The 27,071-nt window shown below is 38.8% G+C and overlaps 1 protein-coding gene across 2 annotated transcripts in view; it reads right to left on the reverse strand.

Moving 5' to 3' along the window:
* Positions 1–27,071, reverse strand: part of GRIN2A (glutamate ionotropic receptor NMDA type subunit 2A) — a 173,304-nt gene that overhangs the window by 34,419 nt on the left and 111,814 nt on the right. For both annotated transcript variants that reach the window (XM_064672798.1, XM_064672797.1), the window contains exons 6-11: positions 23,400–23,605; positions 21,796–21,964; positions 21,518–21,671; positions 17,177–17,302; positions 14,346–14,575; positions 7,874–8,034 (exon numbers count right to left, since the gene is read on the reverse strand). In XM_064672798.1, coding sequence (XP_064528868.1) covers positions 7,874–8,034; positions 14,346–14,575; positions 17,177–17,302; positions 21,518–21,671; positions 21,796–21,964; positions 23,400–23,605 — 1,046 coding nt within the window. The remainder of the gene's footprint in view (positions 1–7,873; positions 8,035–14,345; positions 14,576–17,176; positions 17,303–21,517; positions 21,672–21,795; positions 21,965–23,399; positions 23,606–27,071) is intronic.

A 27,071-nucleotide genomic window follows, 5' to 3' on the forward strand; every position in this document is an offset into this window, starting at 1 on the left:
TGGTGAGGAATACCCCTATGTGGGCAGCAGATCCTCACTGGCTTAGACTTAGGACCTAATAACCTATGGCAGAAGATTATTGCAAACAATAGAGAGGGGGAATAAAAGAAAGAAGGCAGGCATGGATGCTACTGTCCCTGAACAGATCTTTTGGGCTTTAGACAAATGGGCATTTCATGTGCTCCAGGCTGTGTTAACCCCATCAGGTTGAACAGCTCCAAATTACTCACCTTCCACCAATTCCTTCTGGTTTTTTCTGAGCTTGCTTAATTTGGTATTCACAACATCTGATCTCCAGACGGTAACTACGTAAGTTTAACTCCACAAATTCAATGTTCTATCAATCACTGCTGAACTTTACAGAGAAAAGACACAGGGAGAGACTGAGAGAGAGAGGAGAGTGCAAAGAGGAGAGACCAACTGATGGCCACTTTTACTCGAACAAAAATACCTTAAGTGGCTGACAGTTGTGGTTATTTCCACTTGTCAGTACTACAGAACAACAATTTCTGAAGGTATTTCCGCTCCAGCTATGAGACAGAAGGCGTGCAGGCATAAAAGATGATACTCCATATATGATTTATGGCAAAAGCTGCCTGAACTCATCAGTGCTTCAGACACAGTCCAGCTCAGTTTTAGGTTTCATTTGACTGTTTTAAAATCAAAGTTCAGTTCCACTTTTTTCTAAGGAGTTCCCATAGTCCTGTCTCACAGCTCTATTGAATTTTTTTATTTTGTCTTTCAGACCAGCTGCAGAAATTAATTCTTCTAAGCGTCAGCATCCAAAAATGTCCAAAAGTTATATCCAGAAAAATGGTCCAGTGAGTGCCTTTGTACGGAAATAGTGCAATCCAGGAGGTGGATAAATCAGTCCTCTAAGCTATTTTATATTCCTGACCATTAGTTATAAGTACCATTGACAGTGAATTATCTGAAATATTAATTTTTCACCTTATGTCATTGTGAGTCCGTTCCAGCTCAGAATATTCTGATTCTCTGATTCATGTTTTGGATTCAACACCCCCTTAAAAGAATGATCACCTGGCACAATTCACAGAATCATAAAATCAGTCAGGTTGGAAGGGACCTCTGAGATCATCAAGTCTTGATCCAACCCCGCCGTGGTTGCCCTTTCAGGGTCTGACAAACATCTTTTGTCCTATGGATCTGATGAAAATATGGACAGTAATTTTCTTAAACATTCCTCCTTAATGAAACATTTAGAGTTGTAAGTCAGATTCATCAGCACTTTCCTCTTAACAACAGATTCAGAGTCAGGAAAATACTTTTCCAAGGACAAGTGAAACACACAAGTTTCAGATTCAATAGTTAAATTGGTGTTTAAATTTTGAGTATCCCCAAAGAAAGCCTTCACACTTTGAAACAGGAGAACATCATTCCCTCTTCATTAAGATCAGGACATACTTCAACTACAGGCTGCTGTTTCAGTGACATCTTAAAAACATGAGCAAAGATCACCCAGCTAAGAAGGGGCTATTTCAGCTGCTGCATTTGATTTTTAAATCCTGTTTTTAAAGCTTGGGAGAAGCACAAAACCCAAGCAGGCACAGAATAGGGAGCTCTGACAAGTAGCCCATGTGAAAGGAGGAAAACATCATGTTTTAGACTGATAGCTGGATAAAATATTATTGGACATATTATTTTAAAATTTAGCTGCATAAAGTAGTGCCTGTGCTAAAGCTGTCTCCAGCATAGTTTCTCTATTCATGTATCATAACAGGCATCCAGGAGGGTTGCAAGCAATAAGTCACTATGACTACAAACATCTCATGCTGCCCACTGAACTTTTCCTTCCTCTCTCCAACACTCTTCAGAGTCAAACACCTCTGGTAAATTCTTAAAAATTGGTGAAAGAATTGCTCTGTGTACTATAATATTAAAAGTCTAAGTGTGAATATTCTCAATTACAAATACTGCAAGGTGTTGTCAAACAGAAACAGTAAAAAAATATTGAGCCACTAGTTTAAAAGTTTGACATTCTACGTGTGCTTAACACTTCTGTGAGTTCTGGTTGTAAGCTGTTATTATCTGCCCATAAGAATAATTTGTGCTTTTAACGAAAAAAAAAAAACAACCCTTTAATTTTTATTTCAGACAACTTCTCTCACAGCTTTCCCTCCTCATTTGAGGTGAAAAGGTATGAACCACAGTAAGAACAAAAACTGGGAAGGTTTTCCTTTGGTGAAAATTTTGATGGCATTTTTCCTGGAAAAATAAATTGAAAATATTGAAATAAGTTTTGCATCGAAGTGGAGATGTGAGCTGATGCCTAAAAGACAAGTCGGGTTTGTTTTTAACTTTAGGCACATCACCACTTTAATTGGCAGACCTAATTAACAGAAGGACCTGCTGGGCACAATCTGAACCCTGTTCCAGCTGACAGAAACAGGGATTTTTGCCTCCTGGTTATGCCTGTGCCACACAGCACAAGCTGCCAGGGCAGCCTCTGACCTGGTTGTATTTGTTCAGCAAATAACAGAGTGTGTGAAGCTGTGAATTGGATACAATTTATAATCACTGTGAGCACAACAAAAATCCAATTCAGGCCAATAAACTCAGAGATGGAGGGTTAAAAAGCCGTTGGGGCCTTCTGGGGTCTTCTCTTGCACTTTGTCTGCTTAGTGCCACAGGATACTATAAAACATGCTAATAATCATATTGTTTTCACTCAAGAGACAGGGCTTGCAGAGAGGAAATAACTCCTCATGCCATTTGCACTGCCCAGACGTTTCCAGGTGTTTCTGCTGGCATTTGCCATGAAAGGATGCTGGGGAATGGAATCATCATGTGTCCCTCTCCGAGTGGTGCCGGCTCAGGACACCCTGCAGGCCCAGAGCAGCTCCTCAGGGCACAGCTCATTACTTGTGTGGATATAAAATCACACATGTGATGACCCCCCACATGTGAGGCTGTATCTGTCGTGGCTCTGGCAGTGCAGATGTGCTGCCACCACAGCGCCACCCATTCCAAGAAGCTTCATAATTCCACCAGCATGTCAGAGATAACTAGGAATCAGGAATTAAACTCCATGTGTGTATAAAATCCTAAGCATTGTACCTTTAACAGGAAGGCAGATGAAGTCCCAAGTAGTTAGAATCAAATCCCTGAGTATACAGCCACAGCTGGGGCTGGAAATAAAAACTGTTTTATTAAGCAGCTGTACAAGGGGCTGCTTCCCTGTGGAACACCAGGGATTCCTTGCTGCAGGTTCCTTGAGATGAAGTGATGGGCAGCAGGCAAGTGAACATCTCCCATTTTATCCCGAGACTAAAAAAAGCCTTTCCCAATTAAATTTTCCTCCTTTCAGCCATTAGCAGTTAAATCCCAGACTATATGCCACTGTAGATGTGCTGGGGCAAAGGTGAGAACACGAAATGCATTTCCAGTTTACTGCTGTTGCAATTTCTCCTCTTGACAGTTTTACAGCAGCAAATCACTCATACGCAGAGAAACACTGTGTGCAAACTCAACAGCTATGAGCTCATACAACCCACACCAGAGAATTGCAATGGGAGAGGTGGTTTTGCCTGCAAGAAGATAGTACTCTTTTATTATAATCTCTTCAGGAAAAATACAGCCAGGCAAACAAACAAACAAACCCAAAGAGCCACTGTAAACACAACACAAAAATCAGCAACTTCCTATTTGGGGACTTATTCTCTCTTCAAGAAGCAAAATCAATAGGATCTGCCTTTCTGGGAGAGAGGATTCTCAAAATGTAGATGAATTAAATGAAGCATAGACAGAAATGCTTGCCATGCATTTTTAAAACTGTATTTGATCAATACACTTCTAAAGAACTCAGAAGAGCCACCATGGCTCTAACAGGGCTGGGCATCACCCACCAAGAATACATTAGCTAATGTCTCACAGACTTTGCTCTCCTGAATAATGCTCAGGGCAATAACTGCCATTTCTGTTCTCATTAAAGAACAAAACCTAGGGAACTCCTGAGCTGCTCAGTCCTGCCTAAGGAGCAATGCCAAGCTCTGCACGCAGCACAGCACACGTGGGCCACCTGATCCCTTAAATGCATGAAATTCAGTGAAAAACACAAGTATGTTTTTCGACAAGCTTGTAAGATCATGACTGCTTTCAGTACTACATTGCATTGAAGGAGGGACAATATTTTGCCATCTTGAAAATTATTAAGTAGTACTTCAATAACAAGATCTTCCCTTTTAAAAGGACTGGTTGCAAACTGATATATTTAATTAATAATTAAAGTTCTGGTGTTGTTCAAATGGTGTTTCAGGAGCTTTCTGAGAACTGTATCTGTGAATCTCAGAAATAAGACCCTAGTGACAAGAGATGGATATTACTGTGACCTTACAGATTTTTTAAAGATATTTTCAGAAACAAAGATTCATTTCTTATCAAAGGGGGAAAACCAATACAGCAGATAAATTTGTCTTTACCAGTGATAGCAACAAGCCTTCGTGAATAGGATTCAATGAACACCTCCATGGGGATTCCCCTGAAGTAGTAGGTATAATGTCGGTGTCAGTCTAAAGCAAAAATCTCATTTCCACTTCGATTTGCGGAATTTCCAAGCTGTTGATCTCAAACATTTCTGATGTTAACTGAACAAGATAGGTCCAAGCCTATTGCCCATGCACTGAAGTTGCTTGTTCTAATTAAAAAAACCCAAAAGCAGATACTTTCCTTGTACATTAATTTTTTGAAACACTACCAACTTCACCTCTCAAAGGTGAAGGGGCTGGGTATGTTCTCCAGGCTACCCAGACACAGCTGTGTGCACACTCATCTCTCTGTGTACAGCAATACTCCAGCACAAGACCTGTCTAACCCTTAGAGCAGACCAGGAAATAGAGGCAGGGAAACCATTTATTTTATGCACATTTCTATTCGTATTTCTGCCCCTGAGGTTTTTCCTGGCCATGTTAACAACTGGACTGAAGCAGCTGATTTTCCGCTTCTTGAGAGAACGTGAGATAAAAAAAAACCCAAACCAAAACAAAACAAAAAAGTTTTGGTTCTAATTTGTTTTCAGAAATCTGTGCATCTGAAACTTTATGTTTGTTGTTTTCCCACTTTCTTCTTCCAGTTCAACTCAGTAACATTATGTTTTAAACACAATGGCCTCAGAGATCAAAATATTCCCAATACATCTCAAGATGCTAATGCTAATTAAAGCTGATTAAAAGATTTAAGAGTTTGAGATACAGCAAAACCAGACTGAACTGTGAACAAGACACTACTTACAATTTCATTCTATTTAGCCCAGGGGCAAGATGTGTAGCATTATTCAGTCTTTAAGTATTGCCTCATTGCTGGTATTTTTTGCTCCACCTCAAAATTAGAATCAAACATTATATAAAAGGAACTAAAGGGGACTAAATCTCATGTCTTCAACCAAGAAAAAGTAGTTTTAAAATGGAGATTGGAAATACATACAGGTTACACAAACACTTTTCAGGAATAACACAGATACAATTTATTTTACCTCATGGCAGCGGTTATCAACCAGATAATCTTTGCAAGTCCTTTTCTGGTCTATACATCATGACTGTAATTATCAGGTAGTTCATCTTCAAAAAGTTGTGCAGAAGCAGCAAGCTTTACCACACATATGAAAAGTCACTTGTTCTACCTCCAGTGATCAGAATGAAAAATAAATAAATAAATAAATAAAAGTACAGGAATAGATTTGGAAAGAGATAAAGATGAAAAAAGACACAAACCAGCTGTAATAAGGTGAGCAGAACACAAGTACTGAAGAGGAAAATAGAAACTATACATTTGCTTGGAAGCAGAAGCGGTTTGAGGAAGAAGAGACAGGTCATCCTCAAAAAAGCCACAGCAACACAGACTCCATGGGACAAGATGTACTACAAATCATGGGATGAAGGGATAAAGTAAGCCAGGGAGGGGGGAAGCTCAGTCAGGTCTAGTTAAAGATGAAAGGACAAACTTTACACAGAGAGAGAAAGAATCTGGTCAAGTAATTCATCAGGGGGAAAGGAAGAAGCCACAGCAACCTATCCTGAGGAACAGAACAGAAAAATTGGCATAAAAAGTGAAAAATGATGGTTTTGAAGAATACAGGTCTGAAAGCAGCCGATACCATACTGTTCAATCCTTCTGCAGGTGCCACCAGACACAATCCTAAGGAGCACAGCTGTGTGTGGCAGTTACTTATATTGATCCAGAAAACACTCATGTGGCAGCTGATTTGTACCATCTGCTGCAGGAATATCAGTCAAGGGGAGCAAGGTACACACCTGGGGGCCTTCACACTGAGCAACCACTTAGAAGAGGAAAGCAACTTCAGCAGGGAAAAAGAAATCTATAAAAAATGAATAGTTTATGCCATCAGAAGGAGCAAAGTTTTTGAGGGAGAGCAGCAGCTGGCACAGGAGCAGCCAGCCTGAGTTTTAGTGGATGTCCTGAACAACCCTGCAGTCAGGTATCCCCCCTCCCCCATTTTCATGCTTAAGTGTCTGACAGGTGGCCTGATTTTAAAGCTAGTAGCAGTTTTTCAGGGCTTTCAGTAGCACAAATGGTTGGGGAAAAGTACAAGGAGTACACATCCCCCAGATAAACCATCCACCCAACAGAACCAGCCCCGGCAATGGCTGAAATCAAGGACAGCTCCTTCTTTAAAAATTCACAGCAGGAATGGCAGCATTCAGCTGACTACCTATAATGCATAATTTAGCTGTCACCCAGGAAATGTAACTTGCATGGGCTCAGTCAGAGCAGGAGCTCCAGTCTGGAAGATGCTGGGCAAGGCTGATCTCACCCTGTGTTACATGTCTGTTCTAGGATGGGACAAACCACACCTGGGAAGTGCCAGTTGAAAATGCCCTGAGAAATGAGGACAGAGTCCAGGCAGCAGCATGGAGACAACAGTGAAGGAAACAGCTGGAAGGGTAACTTTTTAAAGAAAGGAATCTTCACTCTAAGAAAAGACTTGGGGATTTCAAGGTGTTTTGCGTAAGAAATACAGGTTTGGGAGAATGAAAGTAAAAATTAAAATGATAGGCAGTTCCCCAAAAAGGACCAAAAGTAACAGGTTATTTTCATGTAGGAAGAAATGTGTCCTGTCATCACTATAAATAACAGCAGGAGAGATGTTCCTTGAAACATCCACTAGAGTAGATGTACTTAAACCCACCACGGTAACTTAGTCTTCTCACTTCAAAACGAAACCTAAATAAAGTATATTGATAAATTATGATTATGGTATTATTAACAAAAATGCACATGTTACTATCAAGCCTAAGTGTTTAGAAAAAACTACTAGAGCTCACACATTCCTGTCACCCAGATGAATACTGATGTGAGTAGTGAGTCACTCTCATACCTTTGGAGGATTAAGAATGAAAATTCAGTCTCTTTGTCCAACCAGGCAGAATGGGCTACTCCAGAGAGAGAAAAGGGTGGAGGGCACTCAAGTCTAAATCTCAGATCTTGAGAAAGAAGGACAATAATATTTGCCAGGATACTTACTAAGATTGTCAGAGGCAGGATTAGACAGCACTGCAAAGATAACAAGGAACTATACAAAACACGTTCTGTGAGCCTCCAGCCAAACCCAGGTCCATCTGGATCATCTCTCTTCAAATCTGAGAAACACTAATTCTGCCCTTTGAAACTATTTTACATAGAACACTGAGGCTTCCAAGTAATTTTAAAATAGCCATACAAATCACAGGCAATCGTTTTCCTTTCTGATATCTCTACAGTGCAGTTGAAATTAAAAAAAAAAGAGCCATTACTGCACAGCAGCCTGACATCACTCTGTTCAGTATCAAAGCACAGATCAGTATTTCTCAGTTTCTGCAAAGTCTACAGTATTCTTTAAAATTCAGGGGAAAAAGCTCACCCAGTTTTCAAGCTGACCAAGGCATCTTCAACTCCTTTCTGATTAAACTTCGTCATGTAAAGGTGCATATCAGGGTAGTTGTTTCTGATATTCCTCTCAGTGCTTCCATTTGGGACCGTTCCAAATCGAAAAGGAGGTGAGTAATCATGTGGCCTTTGAAACTAGAAAGAAAGGGGAAAAGCAAAGTGTTTCAGGCATTCAAAATGTAAAGAAGGGTAATTTCAAGCTGAAAAACACAGAAGTTGTATAATTTGCCTCAAATTTCTTCTAGGCAAATGCTGTGGGTTAACTCAGGTCTATTATACCAGAAACCATCTTCACACTGACTGAACTTACAAAAGCATCTACAAAGTATAACCAGCTCAATTTTGCCACTCAAATGTGACTTTCTTTCAAGCACTGTAATATGGCAGGACAGCAGAAACTGGAACAGAGAGATGCTGGAAGATCCTCATCTGCCAGCATTCTCCCTAGAGAACCCAAAGTGCCAGCAGACACACTGGTAAACAGCAGTGAAAAGAAAACAGTGCTTTGTTGGCAGTCATTTCACACTTCCAGCTCAGCTGGGACACTGTGGGGGAAGAAAGGGAAAGAGGATCATTCTCAGTATCCAACAGGGAGCACAACACACTGGTCCTGGAGGAGTGCTGGGGATGGCAGGAAGCTCTGCCAGGCAGGGACAGGCTGAGGGCTGGCTTTCCCTCCACCACCACGATTCAAGGGAATGAAAGTTCTTGCAGCTTCCCCAGGGGATCAGCAACTCCATACCCTGACATGAAAAGGGCTTCTGGAGCTCTCACACCTATATTCCCAGTCCCTATTCATTCCCACAGTTTCAAACTACAAACCATTTGCCTGAGGGCATATAGGTTTATCCTACAATTCTGTATCACTATTGCATCAGCACAGACAAACAAGCCAGGGGATATGTGCAAGGGAATGGCAATTGCCCAGGGCACGTTCAGGGTTCAGACCTGAAAATCACTCAGATAATCTCACAAAAATTCTTGCTCAGAGATCTGAACATTTTATATGCGCCTTTGCAATATCTTTGAAAACCAAGTGACATCTGAGGATTAGATTAAAATGTCTCTTTAAGAAACAAATGAAAAAGGTCACTCAAATTAGAGGAACTACTGGCTAACGAGGAAATTGAATTGAGCAATTGATAAAAGCAGCCACCCATAAATTCCATGGTAAAATGCACTCAGGTTTCAGTGTTGAAGTTAGAAGAGCAATCTATATATCCTGTGCTGCAAAAGACAGATAATATTTATACAGTTGCTGATTCCTTTGGGGCTGCATATGAAATATTTCTCTTTTTAACATTTGGTCTCAGGGCATCAAGAATTCCCAAGATACAGTACCAATTTGCAAAGAGAATACAAATAGGCTTATACAAAACCTGGGAGTATTTTCAATTCCATCAAACCTTGACTGTGAAATTATTGCTGCAACACTATTTTCTTGTTACAGAACTACAATTAAATGCTTCATTTTAATTAAGCATATTTTGACAAAGCATAAAGGAATGAACTCTATTTTTCTCTATTTGTTTAGCTAGCAGATGTCTTACTTTTCTCATTTTCCCTTTTCACAGCTTTACTGTTTAAATTATTACTTTGCTACTACTTTTACACATAGTAATTGACCTATGCACTAAAATTACACTGTACACTAGTCATGGTTCTTAGTCTATATTTGCTATCTCCTATTTTGAGTTTATTATGCAGCACTGAAACAAAACCTCCTTTTAAATATATGTCCAGAGATTCTACTGATAAAAATATAGCTTGCTATCAACTATATTTAAATCTACAGTTAATGTATCTCTGAAGTATTGAGATGACTTCCAATATCTCCTAATATCTGTATCAAATTTCTCAGTCAATAGAAAGGGAAAAAAATAATTAAAGAAACATTGTCAATTTCAAGACCTCTAAAAATTGCTGCTGCTCATATCTCTGACATTTATTTGGAAATTCAGTTGTGGTGAGTACTCTGCAAGCTCAGTTCCCAATCCTGAGGTACGGCAGGGGACCTGGGGGAACAGGGGGGTGATGGTGGAGTACTCTGGTAATTGAGAAATGGAGTTTCCTTCTGAATATTCTCACTTTTCAAGACCATTCATATGAATCTAAGATGTTGGGAGGCGTTTCCTCTCATGGAATAGTTGAAAGAATTAAGACATCTGTCCAAATTGAACATTCAAGGAAGACAAAATATTTCTGCAGGAGAGCAGAGAGGAATAAAAAGCCCTACTTCATTCAAGAGTCACAGAGAAAAAAAGCAGATGAATAGTTCCAAACACCATTTAGAGACTGGAATTCTTGGCATCAACCAACCAATTTTAACAGCCACAAGGAGATAATTTTTTTGAAACCATTGTCTGTTACTTCTGTCTGCTCACAGACTACTCATAAAGGAAGAAAAGGGTTTAAATCTTTTTACTAACACTGCACTCGTATCTAAAGTGCATAAAGTTCTCATCAATAATATTAAACTTATATTCTGTGAACTGACACGTCCTGGAGAAGCACACGGGCTCTGTGACTGCAGTAAAAAGATGTATGTGGCAGGCATGAGGCAAGAAAGAAAGAAGGATCAGGGCCCCACATGCATTCATTTTCCCTGAAGTCCCACGATGGGAAACAAAATACATCATGTTTGCTAGGAATTAATTTTCTTCCTAGACATTTTCTGGAATGGTAGTTTTTTAAATCACGAACAAAATTCTTAAATTGAATGCAAAAGCCCCCTTCTTGAATCACAGTTGTGGAGAGATCTACTGCTTATTCTAAAGACTAACCAGTCCGTTCTTGTCTCCCCATGCTGTGCCACCCAACAGAACTATTGCACATGGCAACAGAACTCCAGCTCTTTGCTTTTATTTTATTTGGATGCCTTAATAAAACTGACAATTTCATTAAGCCAGCAAAGTGATCTTTCAAACATTCAATACTGACTAAATCTGAAGATTTACTTGCTTGACTGAAAAGGCTGCTGTTCAGAGCAGCTGTTTGTTATGGTTCTGGATTTTTTTTTAAGGAACTGTGGAAAACATTACTAAAATAGTAGAAAATAGTAAATAACCTCTCTCTGCAGCAGGAACTCGTTTGGAGTGACAGAAGAACACTCATATTTGAACCCCCTCCTTTCTTTTACCAGATGGAAAACTGACATTCTGATTTCTGATCTTAGAAAAATAAAGCCGTTACTCATTCCAAGACTGTTGTTATAATCACTGGTTACTGAAATGCAGTCAATGCCTACATTTGACCACCCTCAGAAAGCACTGTAAAGGTCTAACACTGGGTAGTGGTGAGAAGGGTTGGGGTAAGAGAGTCACCCCAACCACCCATCATCCATTCTGCCTTTTGATCTCAGCCTGCTCTATTTTCACAGATGTATCTCTAAGTAACTGCAGAACTTGGACCATCCTGGTGCACAAAAATATAAGGCCAAGGTTACAAGAATACTCTGAACCTTGCAAAGATAAAGAACCTGTAAATGGCTTCCTATTAAGGTTGGTGAGCACCTCCTGGACCACATGTAGGTGAGGCAATAAAGTGTGGAGGAATCCCAGCAGACAAACACTTTGCAGGACAATTCCATCCATTGTTACCTACTCTCCCTTAGTGAACTTATCTCTCATTACATGTAACAGGTATAAATGGTCTCAAAAGTAAGAAATATCAGCTTTGCTGGATACTTTGGACTCATTTTCTGTACCTTTCTATGAAGACAAAGCTTTTAAAAATCTTTTACATACACAAGAGGAACGTCAAAACATAATTTTCTCCTCATTTTCTGAATCATTTGAGTTTAGGAACACCCACCCCTAGTAACTCCAGTACATGCTGTGCCATGTATTTCTGGATGACATGGCATTCAGGAATTCATTAGCAACATTTCAAAGGTTGAGGAAACTATGAAGAGGTCTTAAAGCACCGAGGAATAAATAGCACATTATCAGGTGTCCAGAGTGTAACACATTTCCTGAATGGGAGGATATCGAATGCTGAGAGTCAGGAATGACTGCTCAGAGAGAAGGATTTTTTTCCCTGATTTTTCTCTATAGTCTATCATATGGGGAGCTGGAAAAAAAATACTGAAATGCTGAGAAAACCCAGTATCTGTAACTGGGAATACTTCATTGTATTGACAGGAGAGCCTGACTCTTCAGATGTGGCAGTGGAAAAAATGGGAGAGGGGGAGAATAAAGAATAGCAAACTGATTTGCCAGCCCAAAAGAGTAATTTTTATTTTTATTTTTTTTAATTTAATGAACTTTTAGATATCACTTATTCCAAACTGATTACACACATACTTCTGGCCCTTCTCACTGGCCTTTGCATGTGAGTGCTTTGCTTGCTGCAAGGGACAGAGTTCTCTTCTGAACAACAGCAAAATCCTAAATTCCCAAAGTTTTCTCCTGCTAACAGCACTGCAGCAACAAGGCAAGGAGGGGAGAAATATAATTTAATATCAATCAGATTATATTCCCATAAATTATCCTTAATTATTTGAATTTTTTAAATCTGAGAAACCTCAGGATCATGGAGGAGGCAAAACCTGTGTCCAACAAGAAGAGTGTTCAGAAATAGATCATTGCTTTTCTGGACTTCTGACTTGTTTAATTTAATCAGAAAAGGCATGGCTCCCCTGACTTATCTCTATGAGCTTCAGGCAAAGTTTGAAGAGCTGAAAAGTAAAAAACAAAGGAGGCAGATCAAATAAATGATCAGCAGACCACACAAAACCAGATGGTATTCTCTGATTCAAGTATTTTTCTGTTTTCATTCTGCTCTTTGCTGAAATAAAATTCTCCTTAGCAGACAGAGCAGAAAAATGACAGAACTCAGGCAGTTATTAGGCAAAAGCTACAGCACAAATGCTGACCTTTCCCAGCCCGTGGGGGAGTGGCAAAGAGCCAAAGAGGGGGAGCTGAGGGTGCACTGTCAGACCCGAACCCCACTGCTGTGCCAGGTGCAGGCCAAAGCCTGCCAAAGCCCAGACTGCCCAGGAAAACGCTCTGTACTTTCTCACAAACAGGAGAAAGACGTCTCTCAAATCCACTTTTTTTAATCCTCAAGAGAAAATACCTTTTATTTGTCTCTTCTAAGAATGCTCTCTTAAAATAGAGGTGTATTTAACCCCCTTCACGCTCTATCAAATGTTTTATGACAACACAACTTAATGAAAACAAAACTAGTATAATTTTTTTGTTTCTTTTCATCTGTCTTTCCTCTAGCCATGCTTGCAATTCATGCTTTGATATCCCAGGCAATCAATCAAAGGCTGGTCATAAAAAGCAGTTAAAACAAAAAAGACAGACAGGAGGCTATCTGGGCCATTGCCTTTTTTTGAATAACAATTTCTTTTATTTTCTTTTCTTTGAGAAAAATCCCTTGTGAAGTCATCCCCTGGGCTACACTGTATTTACATATTCCTTCCTAATGTCAATATTTGGATTCATTTTAAAACAACTGGGCACAGACTTGACAACAGCACACTCTTCACGTACATTGTGTATATCCATCACAACAATAATTCTGCAAATAGACTTCAATCCCTCTGTGCAATATCACTATTACAGAACAGTCACAGAAATGAAATAAAAAAAGAAGTAGTTGCTAGGTTGCTGATTTATAAGACTATTGATTAAATTCCCAAGTACAAAGATCTGGGAAGGGTTCCTTCATTAGAAGAAAGTTCAGCCTATCGAAAACAATATAAAAAATAAGAATATTTATTATTTAACAGTCTGTGTGAAACTTGAGTTTAAGTGAACTATAAGGCTGCTGCTCAAAGTGAAGTTCTGCCAGAAGTTTTTGAATTAGAAAAATGTCTTCCACATACACATCAAAATTCTGCGCCTTATCATTTGCAAGTTACATCCCTCTTTAATGTGATAACACAAACTGCCAAATTTTCTTATCTATTTTTCCTATTTATTCTTGCATTTTATACAAGAAAAACATTCAAACATCCACAGACAATACGTATCATTGTTATAATTCCTCTTTATTTATTTATGCTGATGGCACTTTGAATCTGAACTATTTCTATCATTTCATTGCACAGCACATAGAGACATACAAAAAGACATATTTTCAGGAGCATTAACTAGCTTCTGAGAATTACTAGACAGTTTCTGGATTTATTAATATTTTGTCTATTAATATATTGCTAAAATTTCACACAATTTTCCAAGCTTTTCTATATTGGTAATACATTCCTTTTAATCAGAAAGTGATTGATTTCCATCACAAAATAAACACAGTTACTTTTGAATAGGCAACTCAAAGACTTTGAAAGCAGCCTGGTATTTTCATGCTTTGGGTCATAGTTTCTTAATAAAAGGTGAATGAAATCATCCAATTTTAGTTTATCTTGCTCAGATTTTTTATCACAAAGTGCAGAGGATTGTGAAGAATGGACACTGACATCCTTTGAGCTCAAGACCTACCTTTTTATCACTCAGTCCAGTCACTTGGTCAACAAATTCCTCTTGAATCATAAAGGCAGCTAAGTTGGCAGTATAACTGGCCAGGAAAATGACAGCAAAGAAAGCCCAAACCGACACCATGATTTTACTCGTCGTCCCTTTGGGGTTTTGCACAGGCACAGAGTTGTTGAAGACCAAACCCCACAGTAACCACACCGCCTTTCCAATGGTAAAGGATGGGCCATGGGGATCTGTAATTGCAGAAAAGCAGTTAAAATAAACCTTGGCACAATCCCCTGCATAAACAACACATTACTGAGAGACAGGGTTAAAAAAATATTTCAGTACATATTCACTGTACCCCCAATGGAATCACAGGACTCACCATAGGTGCCTTTGTTGTAATGATATTAATTTCCACATTTTTAAAAAATAATTCAATATTTTTCTATGTGGCATGTGGTTCAAAAGTTTTAAAAAGAAAATGGAGAGCAAAGGTTTGGAGGAGAAGTAAACTAGTGTATCTCTTGCAGTAAGATGTGTGCCACAGTATCAGTCCTGTCAGTCTTCTGTGCCAGCAGACAAGTGAAATGGAAAACTGGAGGTTTAAGCCTTAATGATTCAATTCTAGTACTTTTCTTATCCAAATTATTTTTATCACCTCCAGAGTTCCAACATTATGCTTTCTGAACATTATGTAAGCATATTTAAGATCAAAGTGTGTGAATATGTCACCTACTTTTAAGCACCTTTGTACTCAGAGCAAAAATCAGAAAGACAGCACAAAGGAGCACCTGTTTCATGCTGCAGGTCAGAGCAAACCAGGCTCTGGCTGTCTCTCATGTTCAGAGTCAGTTCTGTGGCTCCAAATGTGTTGGCATTGCAGGTAAAATCCTGTCCCAGCTAGTCCATTCTGCAATTATTGCTATTCCTGTTTTCAGTCATGTTTTAATTCACCCCAAAGTAAGTGGTCAGCACACTCCCTCATTCTCACATAGGGGCAGAATTAGCAATTAGAATTAGTAATGTCATTATCCACTCAAAAGGCCTTGTTTGTAGAGCCCTATGAGAATAAAGGGCAGTTTATTCTCACCCAGCTCTAGGTAAGTACAGTGCACTAATCACAGATGCTCATCATCTAAACTCCCTTTACTCTCAATGGAAAGAAACAGGCCTCCCCTGACTGTGACTCATTTGACCAATTTATAATTATCTCCTTTCAATTAAATTGTAATTCAGTCAATAAGGTCTGATGCAGACACCTGTAACATCAACTCCTTCCCTGCCCTGTCCCTTTATCCAAGGGGATGCACATTACAAACTCAGATTTAGCTGTTAGTTTAACTAAAATTTACTTTAATAATAATTCAGTTATTATTGAAGTAATAAAACCATAAGTGAGTATAGTCAGTGTATGTTCTCACTTCAGCAGAAATACTCTCTAGACAGTGCAAATATTTCACTATGCAAGCAAGCACTACATCTTAGATTATCCTCCTTCTATTCTGCAGCAGCACTAGGAAGACAGAGTCCAGTAAAATAAACACAATGGAGCTGACTTTTGGTTTATGAAACCATCTTCTAGACACATTTAGGACTGAACTGATACAAGGACAATATGTATTTTTCTGAGCAATAATGTTAGGGAAAGTATATGCCAAGGAAGCAGTCTAAAGTTCTGTTTATGCCACTGGAGATTGTATTAATATTGAGCTTCATCCTGCCAAAAGTGCCTAGGGAAAGGAGGCATCTACATAAAGATTCCCCTTTATTTTAAGCTTCCCATGTTTAAAATTAATGGCATCTGGCTTAGTGGCAAGTATCTGGAGCTCAGTTAGGATGGTCCAGTGCCATAACATGACCTTGTAGCTGTAAGGACACTACATAATCAGTTCTGGCACTTGAGGTGGCACAGAAGAGAATAACCAAGCCCCTGGATACTCAGTGTCTATATTCACCTTTGAGTTCCCCTTTTTCAGCAGTGTTTATTTTGGACAGAGGTTACACATTTACCATCTTATTAAAATGATAACATCTGGACATTGCAATAATCCCCTTTTTCAGGGAACAAGCCAGCCATAATCTAGAAGAAACCATTAGCTTTTAATAGTGCCCAGAACTGTGTTCACCAAGCTGGAAGATCTCTCGTTATAAAACAAGGCAAGAACAATTTAGAAATTAAAACAAAGGCTGCATTCTCAAATGTCAGTTAAGTAATGGAAGGATGAGGGCATTGCAAGACATGGAATCCTCATTCTTGGGTCAAAGTTGTATATAATAATATGTAACTGCATCTTTCACTGAGAAAGGCAAGCTCTGTATTAAATCTATTTTGAAAATGAACCTTCTATAGCCATGGATATTACACAGAAAGGACTGATGCTTTTCTGGCACTGGCCTCATTTCAGGGCTGAGCTCATCTGACTTTTTATAGGGACTACATAAAACTATGTACAAGGGAACCATTATTTTTCCAAATTATCCACTAGAACACAGAAGTTTAGATAAATTTCTCTGAACTCACCATGAATTCAGAGTAGTCAGGACTAGAACCTATTCCAATGCTTTTTTAAGCTGACACTTTACAGCTGATACAGTGAACTAACCAAATACTGCCTGAATACAGCTGATATCACTTACCCTTCCATATGTCTTTATTCCAATGAACTGGAGTACAAACATGAGCATATATGCTCTCAAGAAATCACACTTTAAATGAAGAACATACATGGTTTCATAGCTATTTCCACTGTTTTATTCCTATATTATGTTTATTTGAAAAGATGATGGGCAAGGGATGGGAAATACATGATTTTTCATAGCCGAGGGGTTGTGTAAAATGCAAATCTTACCTCTCCCTTGTGCTAAGTTCCTATTATATCCTACAGGACTGAAGTACTCAAATATAAAGACAGCCATGGCAGACACGATGAGAAGCATCACAAACATCATCACCCAGACAGAAGCACTAAAAGGCTCTGCAGCAAAACAGACAAGAGAAACAGAAACAGTTCATTAAACCAGTCGCAGCACAAGAATTCTAATGTCTTCGCTTAGGCAAGCCCAGCAGCTTCCTTTAAATTAGCTTTTCCCAACCAAAATGCTAGCAAATAACTAAGCACCAATACATAATGAACTGCTATTAGTATATACACACAAAATCCATAAAGTCAAAAGCTTAAATGTAAGCTGCAATTCAAAACCAAAGGCTGCACGCTTTTCTTTGACACTGAGTGGCACATCACTGGTTTGATTCACTGCTTATTCAGTCCACAATCAGATTGCCTATTTCTATTCATGCCATGTTATACACATTTATCACCACAACTGTCCAACCAGTATGACTGTTTTTCTGCAAGCAAAAGCAATTAAGCATATGTTTAATACATTTGGTAATTCAGTGAAGTAGACTTCTCTCTCGTTTTCTCTCCTACAAAAAGTGTTAGAGGAAGAAAGACAAACACTTGCATTCAAACTAAATGTTTCTGCTTCAGAATTTTCTTTTCTCCATGTTCACTTTCATCTACCTGCAGTGAAGATGATGTTTTTATCAACTGCAAACACATACTTTTGAATGTCTCATTCTCATCTGGGAGCAAATTACTGAAATCAAAAGGGTTTTATGGAAAACTGAATGTCAGTTTGAAAGACAGAAAAACCATAATTAAGTAAAAGAAGTAGGTTGGAGAACAAAACTAAAAGTAGTTTCAAACACCAGACTAAGCACCAACTTTTTGAAAGGATTGAGTGTGGTAACAGTATGTGATAACACAAAGTTCTCAAATTTCATCTTTCCCAATCACAAATTCTCTGTCATTTCAGGAGTCCCTGTGGTATAAGGATATATCTAAAAAAGATTTGTATGGTAAGGTAATATCTCTTTATCAGGTCACCATATGTGGAGGCATTTTATATCATAATTTGGGTAAATAATGCAAATGTGAGTGTGCTCTGAAGTGTGACAAAATAAATCTTAGTATACTGTTTCTGGTTAGCATAGAATCAAGACACTTGGAATTACAAGAAATTACTGTGTTCCAATGCTTTACCTGTTTATGAAAGCTAAAGCAATTCCTCTCTCCTAACTGCTTCATTCTTTGAATTCAAATTAAGATTAGAACCACTGAAACTTCTCCCATCACTGCAGGAAAGGACTGTGACTGGGAGCTGAGGTGTGGGAGCTCAGTCTGAGCCTTGCCCCAGTTAGCACGACTGACTCATCCAGAACTAGAATGAAAGGCAAGAATTTGTGCCCAGCCTTAGAAAACTGATGAGATCTTCTGCCTGTGCTACAATTTCTCCAGAATTTTGGAACTAAGACAAGACCAAATGCCAAATATCTCCACTGGTGATTTTGGATAGTAACTAAAATGGCAAGGCAGGGAAATTCTAAACCAAACTGTTCTCCTTCTGGTTTTGAGGTAAAGTGAAGGAGCAGCATTTGTTTTAATTAATTATTTTTTAAGGCTGAGTATGAAGTTCTTTCAATTGCTATAATTATTTATTGGGGAGACAGTACTAAATTAGGAAAACAACAGAATTTGTAAAAGGCAGAGAAAGTTCTGCTTAGATGCAGGCAGGGAGAGGACATTATGCAGCCAAATGCAGTCTAACAAATATTTTATGAATTCAGATATTAACTGGATTAAATTGAAATTCACATAGAATTACCATACAATTTTGACAGCACCCTCATAAAAGAAAGCAAGGCTGATAAAACCCTTATCAAAAGCAACAGTGTAGAAACAGCAATGGTAATTTGTCAAAATCTAAACAAGGCAAAGGGCAAAACAAGCCAATGTGCAAAAGTGAGGTATAAACAACAATTTAAGCAGATTGCTCTTTAATAATTTAAGGAGTCTGGTAATGAGGTGGAGGATTAAAAGAAGCAATAGGAAAACAAAAAGCTATTTAGAATAGCAAGCAGTAAGACTGAACAAGTACAGAATCAATTGAATAACACAGTCGATTTTTCTGTCATATCAGAGATCCAATTACACATTCAGCACTGTTCTTTGATTCTCAAAGGACAGAAAGAGAACTTCCCTCAGGCAAGCATCAGGTTTTAAAAGAGCTTTCAGTAAAGCTATGATATGGCAGAAAAATACTAATATATGACTTGCTAGTGTACATTTCAAATGACTGAGAATGGAGAATATTGATCAAGGAAAAAGATGTCTCTGAGTTTTACCTCCCACCACCAAAACCAACACTCAAAGAACATATTAAATAACAAGGGGCATAGATTTTCTGTTCCACCAATGCCTCCAGAAAATAAAACTGATCTCACCTATGAACTCTCTCCCTCTGAAAAATATAGAAAATGAGATTTGAGGTTTCCCATATTTTGTCTGCTTATATAAAGTTGAACCAAACCGCCAGAAAATCATTTAAAAAATTATTTGTGGATCTAGTATGTATGAATTCTAGTACAATGTGAAAATGTTTTAATGTGGACAAAACTCTCATTTGGAGGAGACACTCCAGAATCAGAACATGGCAGATGATGAGGAAGAAGCTGTCACAGCCCATCAGTTACTCAGATCTGTTGGACACAACAACTGAGTGGAAAATCTAGTCCCACAAAATCCTGTACTTGTCTACACTCACAGAAACAATTCACAAACCCAGATATTTCAGGAACTTTAATCAAGTGCTATTTTAAAGAAATAATATTGTATTTGACAGATTTTAAAAAATCCTTTAAAGGAATTATGTAAGATGACTGTATTCTTAGACATTCACTTAATTGAAACGAAATCAGTCTGTGAATAAATTCAGGATCTCCCTGATACTATTTTGCAAGGCAAAACATTTTACTACTACGCAATTCCAGCAAACTGGCAGCTTCATCTAGGTCTGAAAAACCACTACATGCTTCTGAGAGCACAGACTTGATTTATTGGTGCAGTAAATCAAATTTCATCCAAAGTAATGCTATTCTATAGAGCTTTATAAGAAGGGGTTATTTTTGCTTTTGGGATACACGTATGCCCAACTAAACTAATAACATTAAATGCATTTTAGAAATCTAATAACTATGTTCCTGTGAAAAATGCAAAAGCAGCCTCTCTTTTGATGGTGACCATAAACAGGTTTTTAAGAGATAAGTAAAAGAAAAAAATAATAACTGCACTTGCAGCAGATTTAGAAAACACCCCAATACTCATATTTCAAAGGATAATTTCAACATGCTGAAACTGCAATTTAAAAAATGATGAAATGAAATGAAATGATGATTCTTGTGCAAGAAAACCCAATTATTTGCCTGCTTGTAGCTGATACTACATGAACAATCTGTTCCTCAATGGTTATAAGGAGTTCCAGTGGAGGTGAAAATCTTCTACTCTGCAATCTAGAAACAGCCCCCCTGCTGACCCAGTGGACCTGAACACACCGAACTGTTCCATCAGAGATCTGGAACACACTCATCTTTCATTTTTCCTCTTAATAATTTTAGTGTCACTAGCACTATTTTTCTGTAAAAGATATCTTCAAAAATACTAGGCCCAGGAATATAACAGCATTCCAGGCACTTCTGATCCGCCTCATGGCTTGTTCTCTTTTCAGCTTCAGGTAAATTCAGGCCACCCACCAAATGCTAAAGTAAACCATAAACACTAAAAGAGGAGGAGAGAGAAATAATGAAAGGGGAACTGCACAACTGAAACAAGAAATATGTAAGAAAAGAAATCCAAAGTCTTAGTTCCTTTACATCCCACCTCCTCTCTGCCCAGCCTTTCATTTCTTTGCTGCATCTCCACTGTTCAGCTGCATCAATGGAGAAAACACTCAGCTCTCCAGTGCAGTAGTGGGGTATTCAGAAGTAAGAGGTAACTACTGTCAAATTACCTTTCAGGTTATATCTAAAGATATAATTAAACCAATTATAATGGGCTAAGCAAGCATAAATTAGTTTGTAAGGAAGCAGGTTTGAGGATGTAATTCTACCAACTGAAGATTTTGGGGGATTCTTTGAATTTCATATTGAAATCACTAAAAGCATCTGAAACCAACAGCATTATCTTCATGTGTTAATAATCATGTTAATCAGCACATCACCGTGGTACAACCTTCCTAATGTAAAATTCAAAACTTGACAGAAACGTGTCACTGCACTATGTATCTTAAACAATTAAACCAAACTCTATAGAAATGCAATTAAATGATCTGGGTGGGCTGGAGAATCATACCTAGGAAAGCAGATGGCGAAACCGTGCCGTTGCTCCGTGACACCATGACGCTGATCCCAGTCTCGACAAACGGCACCGAGAAGTCGACGACCTCAGAGCGCTCCTCGTTAATGGTGAGGGACCCCACGGCCATCACTGCCCGGTGATACACCACCTGATCCACACAGAGAACACACCACCAACGTCACTCAGCACAGAACACCTCGGCTCTCCAAAACAACTCAACCCAAACGTTGCCAAGCTCTTGCCAAAGAGCCCTTTTACCAAACAGAACTTACTTCACCAATCATCCCATTCCACACATTATTGACTTTTTTGCCATGTTTCCCGTTGGTCACTAAATACAGGTCATATGTGAACTTGACAGTTTTAGACAACTTCTTCAAGATATCAATGCAGAATCCTTTGCAGCACTTCTTCACGTTAGTTCCCTCATTAGTTTTGTTGCTGTCAACAGAGAAGAGACACATAAGTATTCCTGCTAGGAAAAACAGAAGCACCACAACAGCAGGATTCAGCATGCTGTGAAACAACATTTTGTCATACTTGTGAGTGGACATGTTTTTCTGAGCCAACAGAGAAATAATCCACAGGATGCTTTTATAAATATATGGTGTTTGCAGCTTTTACTAATCATAACGTGGCTGCTTGATGAGACAGAGATAATGTTACCTTGTATGACATGATGGCTGCTGCACTATCCAGCCTAACACACTGCACTTCTCCATCAAACCATGGTCTCCTTTTACTAATCTCTCTCTTAGGATTAGATTAATCATTTATTACTTTTACTCTCAAGACATCAGACTACATGTCATTTAGTAATTAAAGCACATGTAAGCTATAAAAAGGCACAGCAGTTCACTGTACTGAAAGTGGATGCATCTTCTCAAAGTGCACTTTTTCCTGCACTTTGAGAAGGTGAATTTCAGGCCACCTCTGAGTGCAATGACGTAGCCTTTCCCTCTCCCTTTTTTTCTGAAATGCTCATTTTGTGACCTCTAGAACATTTTAGTATGAGCATCTTCAGTAGCCAAGGCAGTATTTTACTGCCTTTGAAACTAGTTTAGAACCTGACTAAGTACAGTTATGTCAGAAAAAAAAAATTCTCTGGACTTGAGGAAGCATGTGCACAATCATTTAGCAGTCTCTGGGAATCCTGAGAAACATGCATCATATTCCCTGACACCTGCTCAGTAAAAAACCTGCTGTTATTATATTCAGTTCATAAATACGCAGAGCAAAGCAGAGAACAGGTGAAACACCCCTGATAAATGCTCAGTGAAACCTTTTCCACTGATTTCTAATGACTGCTCCAAAGTTATGGAGCAATAAAAGCAGGGAACTTGTCTCTCAGTGGTAAGTCACAGTGGTATTTTATGCTGGAGTAGTTTAACCTCTACCGCATTTCAGCATAAACATAGATTTTCGTTGGGAGACATTCTCAAATTGTTAAAGACTAATGAAAGCAGGCGTATCTCAACATAACTGGAAACAATTGGAAGAGGACTCATTAAAACAGCCCCATTCTAGAACACAATCTTCTTTCATATGACTGAAAAGGGCTAATTCTCGTTGACTTTGAATTTACTATAAACTTACTATCTTGTTGTTAATTCAATGTGACTTGCATGTGTATAACCAGAACCTTTCTACTTTTTAAAAAGGAAGATGTGCAAACAGGAGCACACCATGTGGGAAAGGGAAAAAGAAAGAGGGCATGAAACACCAAAGGAATAGCAAAGAGAGGAAGCAAGAGAAAAAGAGCAGCAAATTATCAGAGAACAATTATACAGCGAAAGAAGGGAAGAAAATAATTCACAAGAAACTAGCAGAAATGTATTTTGCGCCCAGAAAAAAGGAATGCTGGGCATTTACTCACTTCAGCCTGACAAATTTTCGGCACGGCACGGTGTTTTTTTGGCAACTCTCCATCAAAGGATCCACGTCCTCCACGATGACAAAGGGAGCCTCCTCCAGGGTGACGATGCTCAGGTGGTTGTCGTCGGGGTCGCTGTCTGCGAAGGAGCTGTACCTCGGCCACACCGAGTACTTCAGGCTCAGGGAGTTGTTCTCCCACTTCCCCACCTGCAAGGCCAAGATCCACAGGCTGCTGAAGCTGCTTGCTTGGTGTTTGACAAATGGGGTCAGATATTAAACGTGCTGGGATGCAGGTACAGGAAATTACACTGCCAGGGCAGTTGCTTTGGGGTTTTTTTTTTAGCTCAAAATTAATTTAGAACTTCTTACTAATTTCATGAAGCGAGAAAATGCACTGTGGTAAAGACAAATAAAGTAACGTTATTTTAAGATAACTGTTTTATAAAGACTAGATGTCATCAGTTAACACTACTTATCACCTGGCTATAGGTGCACTGAAATTTGATATGCATCGTTTCTATTTGAGCCAGAACAGCAAAAAGATGCTCCCTTTGTAATCGGGACCCATTTGAAGTAATAAGGAAAAAGTTCTCAACAACCTCCCCCCCAAAAAAATCAAACCCTAATCCACCCCACACACACATCTGACTGATAACCAAAATATCATAATGCCATTTCTGTATCTTCCCAAAAGAGAAGACTCTTCTATATTTAGAGCTTGAAAAAACATTGTGAAAGCCTTTTTTCCAGCCTTTTCATTGCACCTGACCCAGGCCAAACCACGTTTGTAGTAAGACATTCTATTAGAAATAGTTCTTATTAGAAACAATGTGTTTTATTCTGCTTTAGGTAATGCCAGCTGTTGGGCATGTTTAAAAAAGCATATTCCACTTTACATTAAAATTTCCTGTTTATTTACTATTATAAATTATCCCTTCTAAATTAACCTATGTTTCTTTCTACTTCCAGATCACCAGAAAGGAGTGTACAATTCAAATATTTTTAAAAGCCTAGCATTTTCTTCCTCAAATTGTGTTTTAACTACTTCTTATCCATAAATCTAATTACATGTTTTATCGGATGACAGATAAAATAAATGAGCTAGCAATCCACATAATTTATAACCTAATGCATTTTAATAATTCTTGAGTTGCTTAAGCTAAACAAATAACAACATAATCATGAGACTCTTAAAACGTTATTTTTTCGAAGGAAAATGGTGGGAATTGACAGCACAATGAGAGACTCAGGTCCTAAAAAAAAAAAAATTAAAAAAAAAATCACCTACCTCCTGTCTTTAAAGACTAGAAAATGAATCATAAAAATTCCCAAAGAACATGATTTATATCTATTCCTATTTAGGGAAGCATGTAAGCACATAACCTTTGCAGTTTCCTTTCCATCCTGTTTATAAGTCAAGATGTTTTGCTGAACTTCAATGTAGGAGGCATAAAATGCCAAATCCCTACACACTTAAATCAGGAAATCCAAAATATCTCAAGGGAATTAGGAATTCTCACTTAAATCAATGGGAATTGATTGTAGGATATATGTACAATGCTAGTATGAAATCTAACCAAAACACAGTGGATGAAGCCTTTGTGAGACCAACTATTCCAGACAAAGGGAAACAAACCTCTTGTTTCTATCCATTTAACTCTGCATGAGGCAGAGTTATTGTAAAAATAGTTTAATCATCAATCTATAGTACATAATGGCAGTCACAGCAATGTGTGCTGGTTTATGTGAGCTTACACGGTGTCACTCATAGCCCTAAATACTCCATGGCCATCTGGGATGGGGAGAATTCCAGCCAGAGCAGTGCCTCAGTCAAACAGCGAACGTGCCAAGGAATACAAGGGATTTTAGAGGTGGAAAATGTGCCTGTTCCAACCATCAAGAAATGAAACATGATGGCATTTGCCATCCTAAACCCCTCAATCCGGGAGCTGTGAGGAGGCAGATCCGCCTGATCCTGAAGCACATCCCTCTGCCAGCCACCCCCTGTGCCTGCACTGCTGTCACACAGACAGCAGGAACACAGGCTGCCCACCTCAGGGAGGTCACCTGATCCTACCAAAAACATAACCACTGCTTGGGTGCTGCTAGAAGAGAAATTATGATACTCCTTCATGCTTCGACCGGAGTTACTCCTTTTTATTGTTCCGAGGAGGATATAATGATATTTTTAAACAGCTGGATTTGGGGAAATGCTGATTTCTTTTGAGAGTTGTATCTATAAGAGTGGGGAAGGCAAAACTCTGTTAAGAAAGATTTTGAAGTAATAAACACAGTAGTGTGCATTTCTAAACCAAACATTTTTTTTTTTAAAAAAGAGAATTCAAGCTGAGGAAAACACACAAAAAATGCTGCAGACATGCTCCATTACGGAACTGTCCAAAACTGCATGCAAATACTTTTACTGTACTGTATGGAAATGCCACAAAACATCCAGAGATTTATGAAAAATTTCTGTCATGCCTAGTTACACTGATGATGATGTGGCCTCGATCTCAGAGAAACATAGGAAATGGCCCTCACTTGAAAAAGAGGGCAATAAAATTATTTTGGGGGCAGATCCTGGCCCAAACCATAAAAATCCTTATCATGGCCAAAAGAGTGTGACTTTCATAAAAAATGCATTTTCAATAGTGAATCAAACCCTTGATTCACTACTGTAGGTGCAAAACTCAGCTTCAAAGTACAGACATGCAATGGTACATACACCATTGTATTTCTTTTGAACTTGTACTTTCTTTCCTATTTTCTCCACCTTCACATGCAGTCTGGAATATTCCCTATGGTTTAATCTCTACAGGATACAGGAAGGGAAGCAGAAAATAGCTGAAAGCATGGAAGAGCTTGTTTGAAGTCAGACTGAATTAGCAAACACAGGGTCCTCACCTCACCCACCGCTGCCTAAAGCACCTTACATCTGACTGCAGGGCACACGTCCTCTCACCCCCTCATCCAGGCCTCTTTTATCTTTTGAAGATTGCAGCCAAGGAGGGTGATAATGAAGAATTTGGTGTGTGTCTGTGTAGCACTTAGATAAACACAGCTATGCAAAGACAGCCAACTTGCACAGTTGCTGCACCTCAGAGTCCCCTCTCCTGCTCCACCCTAAAGCAGTGTCTAAACAATATAAGGATGATTGACATAATCCTATCCACACACCTTCACAGAGACCATCAAGTCAGAGAAAATGAGCAAGGCCAGATCCTGAGAAGAGCTTCCTTGTGGGCCAATGCTGGCACAAAAAGGATGTCTGTCACAGCGGCGGATCTCACCAAAAACAAACAAATAACCCGGTCCTGTCACCCTCCTCCCAGCAGATGGGAGCTGTACTCAATGCACAGTCATCACCCCTTTGTAAGAAAGAATGTTACATGACAACATGGGTACTAAATGCACTCCCAGGACTACTCAGCCAAACCTTTGAAAAGAGAAAGATTTTCAGGGGTGTTCCTCTTGCATTAAACACACACATAGGTTGCAAACATGCTGTTTGAGCTGCCCCAGTTAAGAAAATAATGCTGAGCAAAAGCAAAAATCGAACTTTTCTTGCTTTATTGAAAAACTATTTACTACTATTTTTTCATCACACTTTTCCACTTAAAAGGAAGAGCTACTTTGGCAAGGTTTAAGTCAATAACTAAAAAGCATAGAGTTT

Source organism: Pseudopipra pipra, chromosome 16 (genome assembly GCF_036250125.1).
Source record: "Pseudopipra pipra isolate bDixPip1 chromosome 16, bDixPip1.hap1, whole genome shotgun sequence".
NCBI lineage: Eukaryota > Metazoa > Chordata > Aves > Passeriformes > Pipridae > Pseudopipra > Pseudopipra pipra.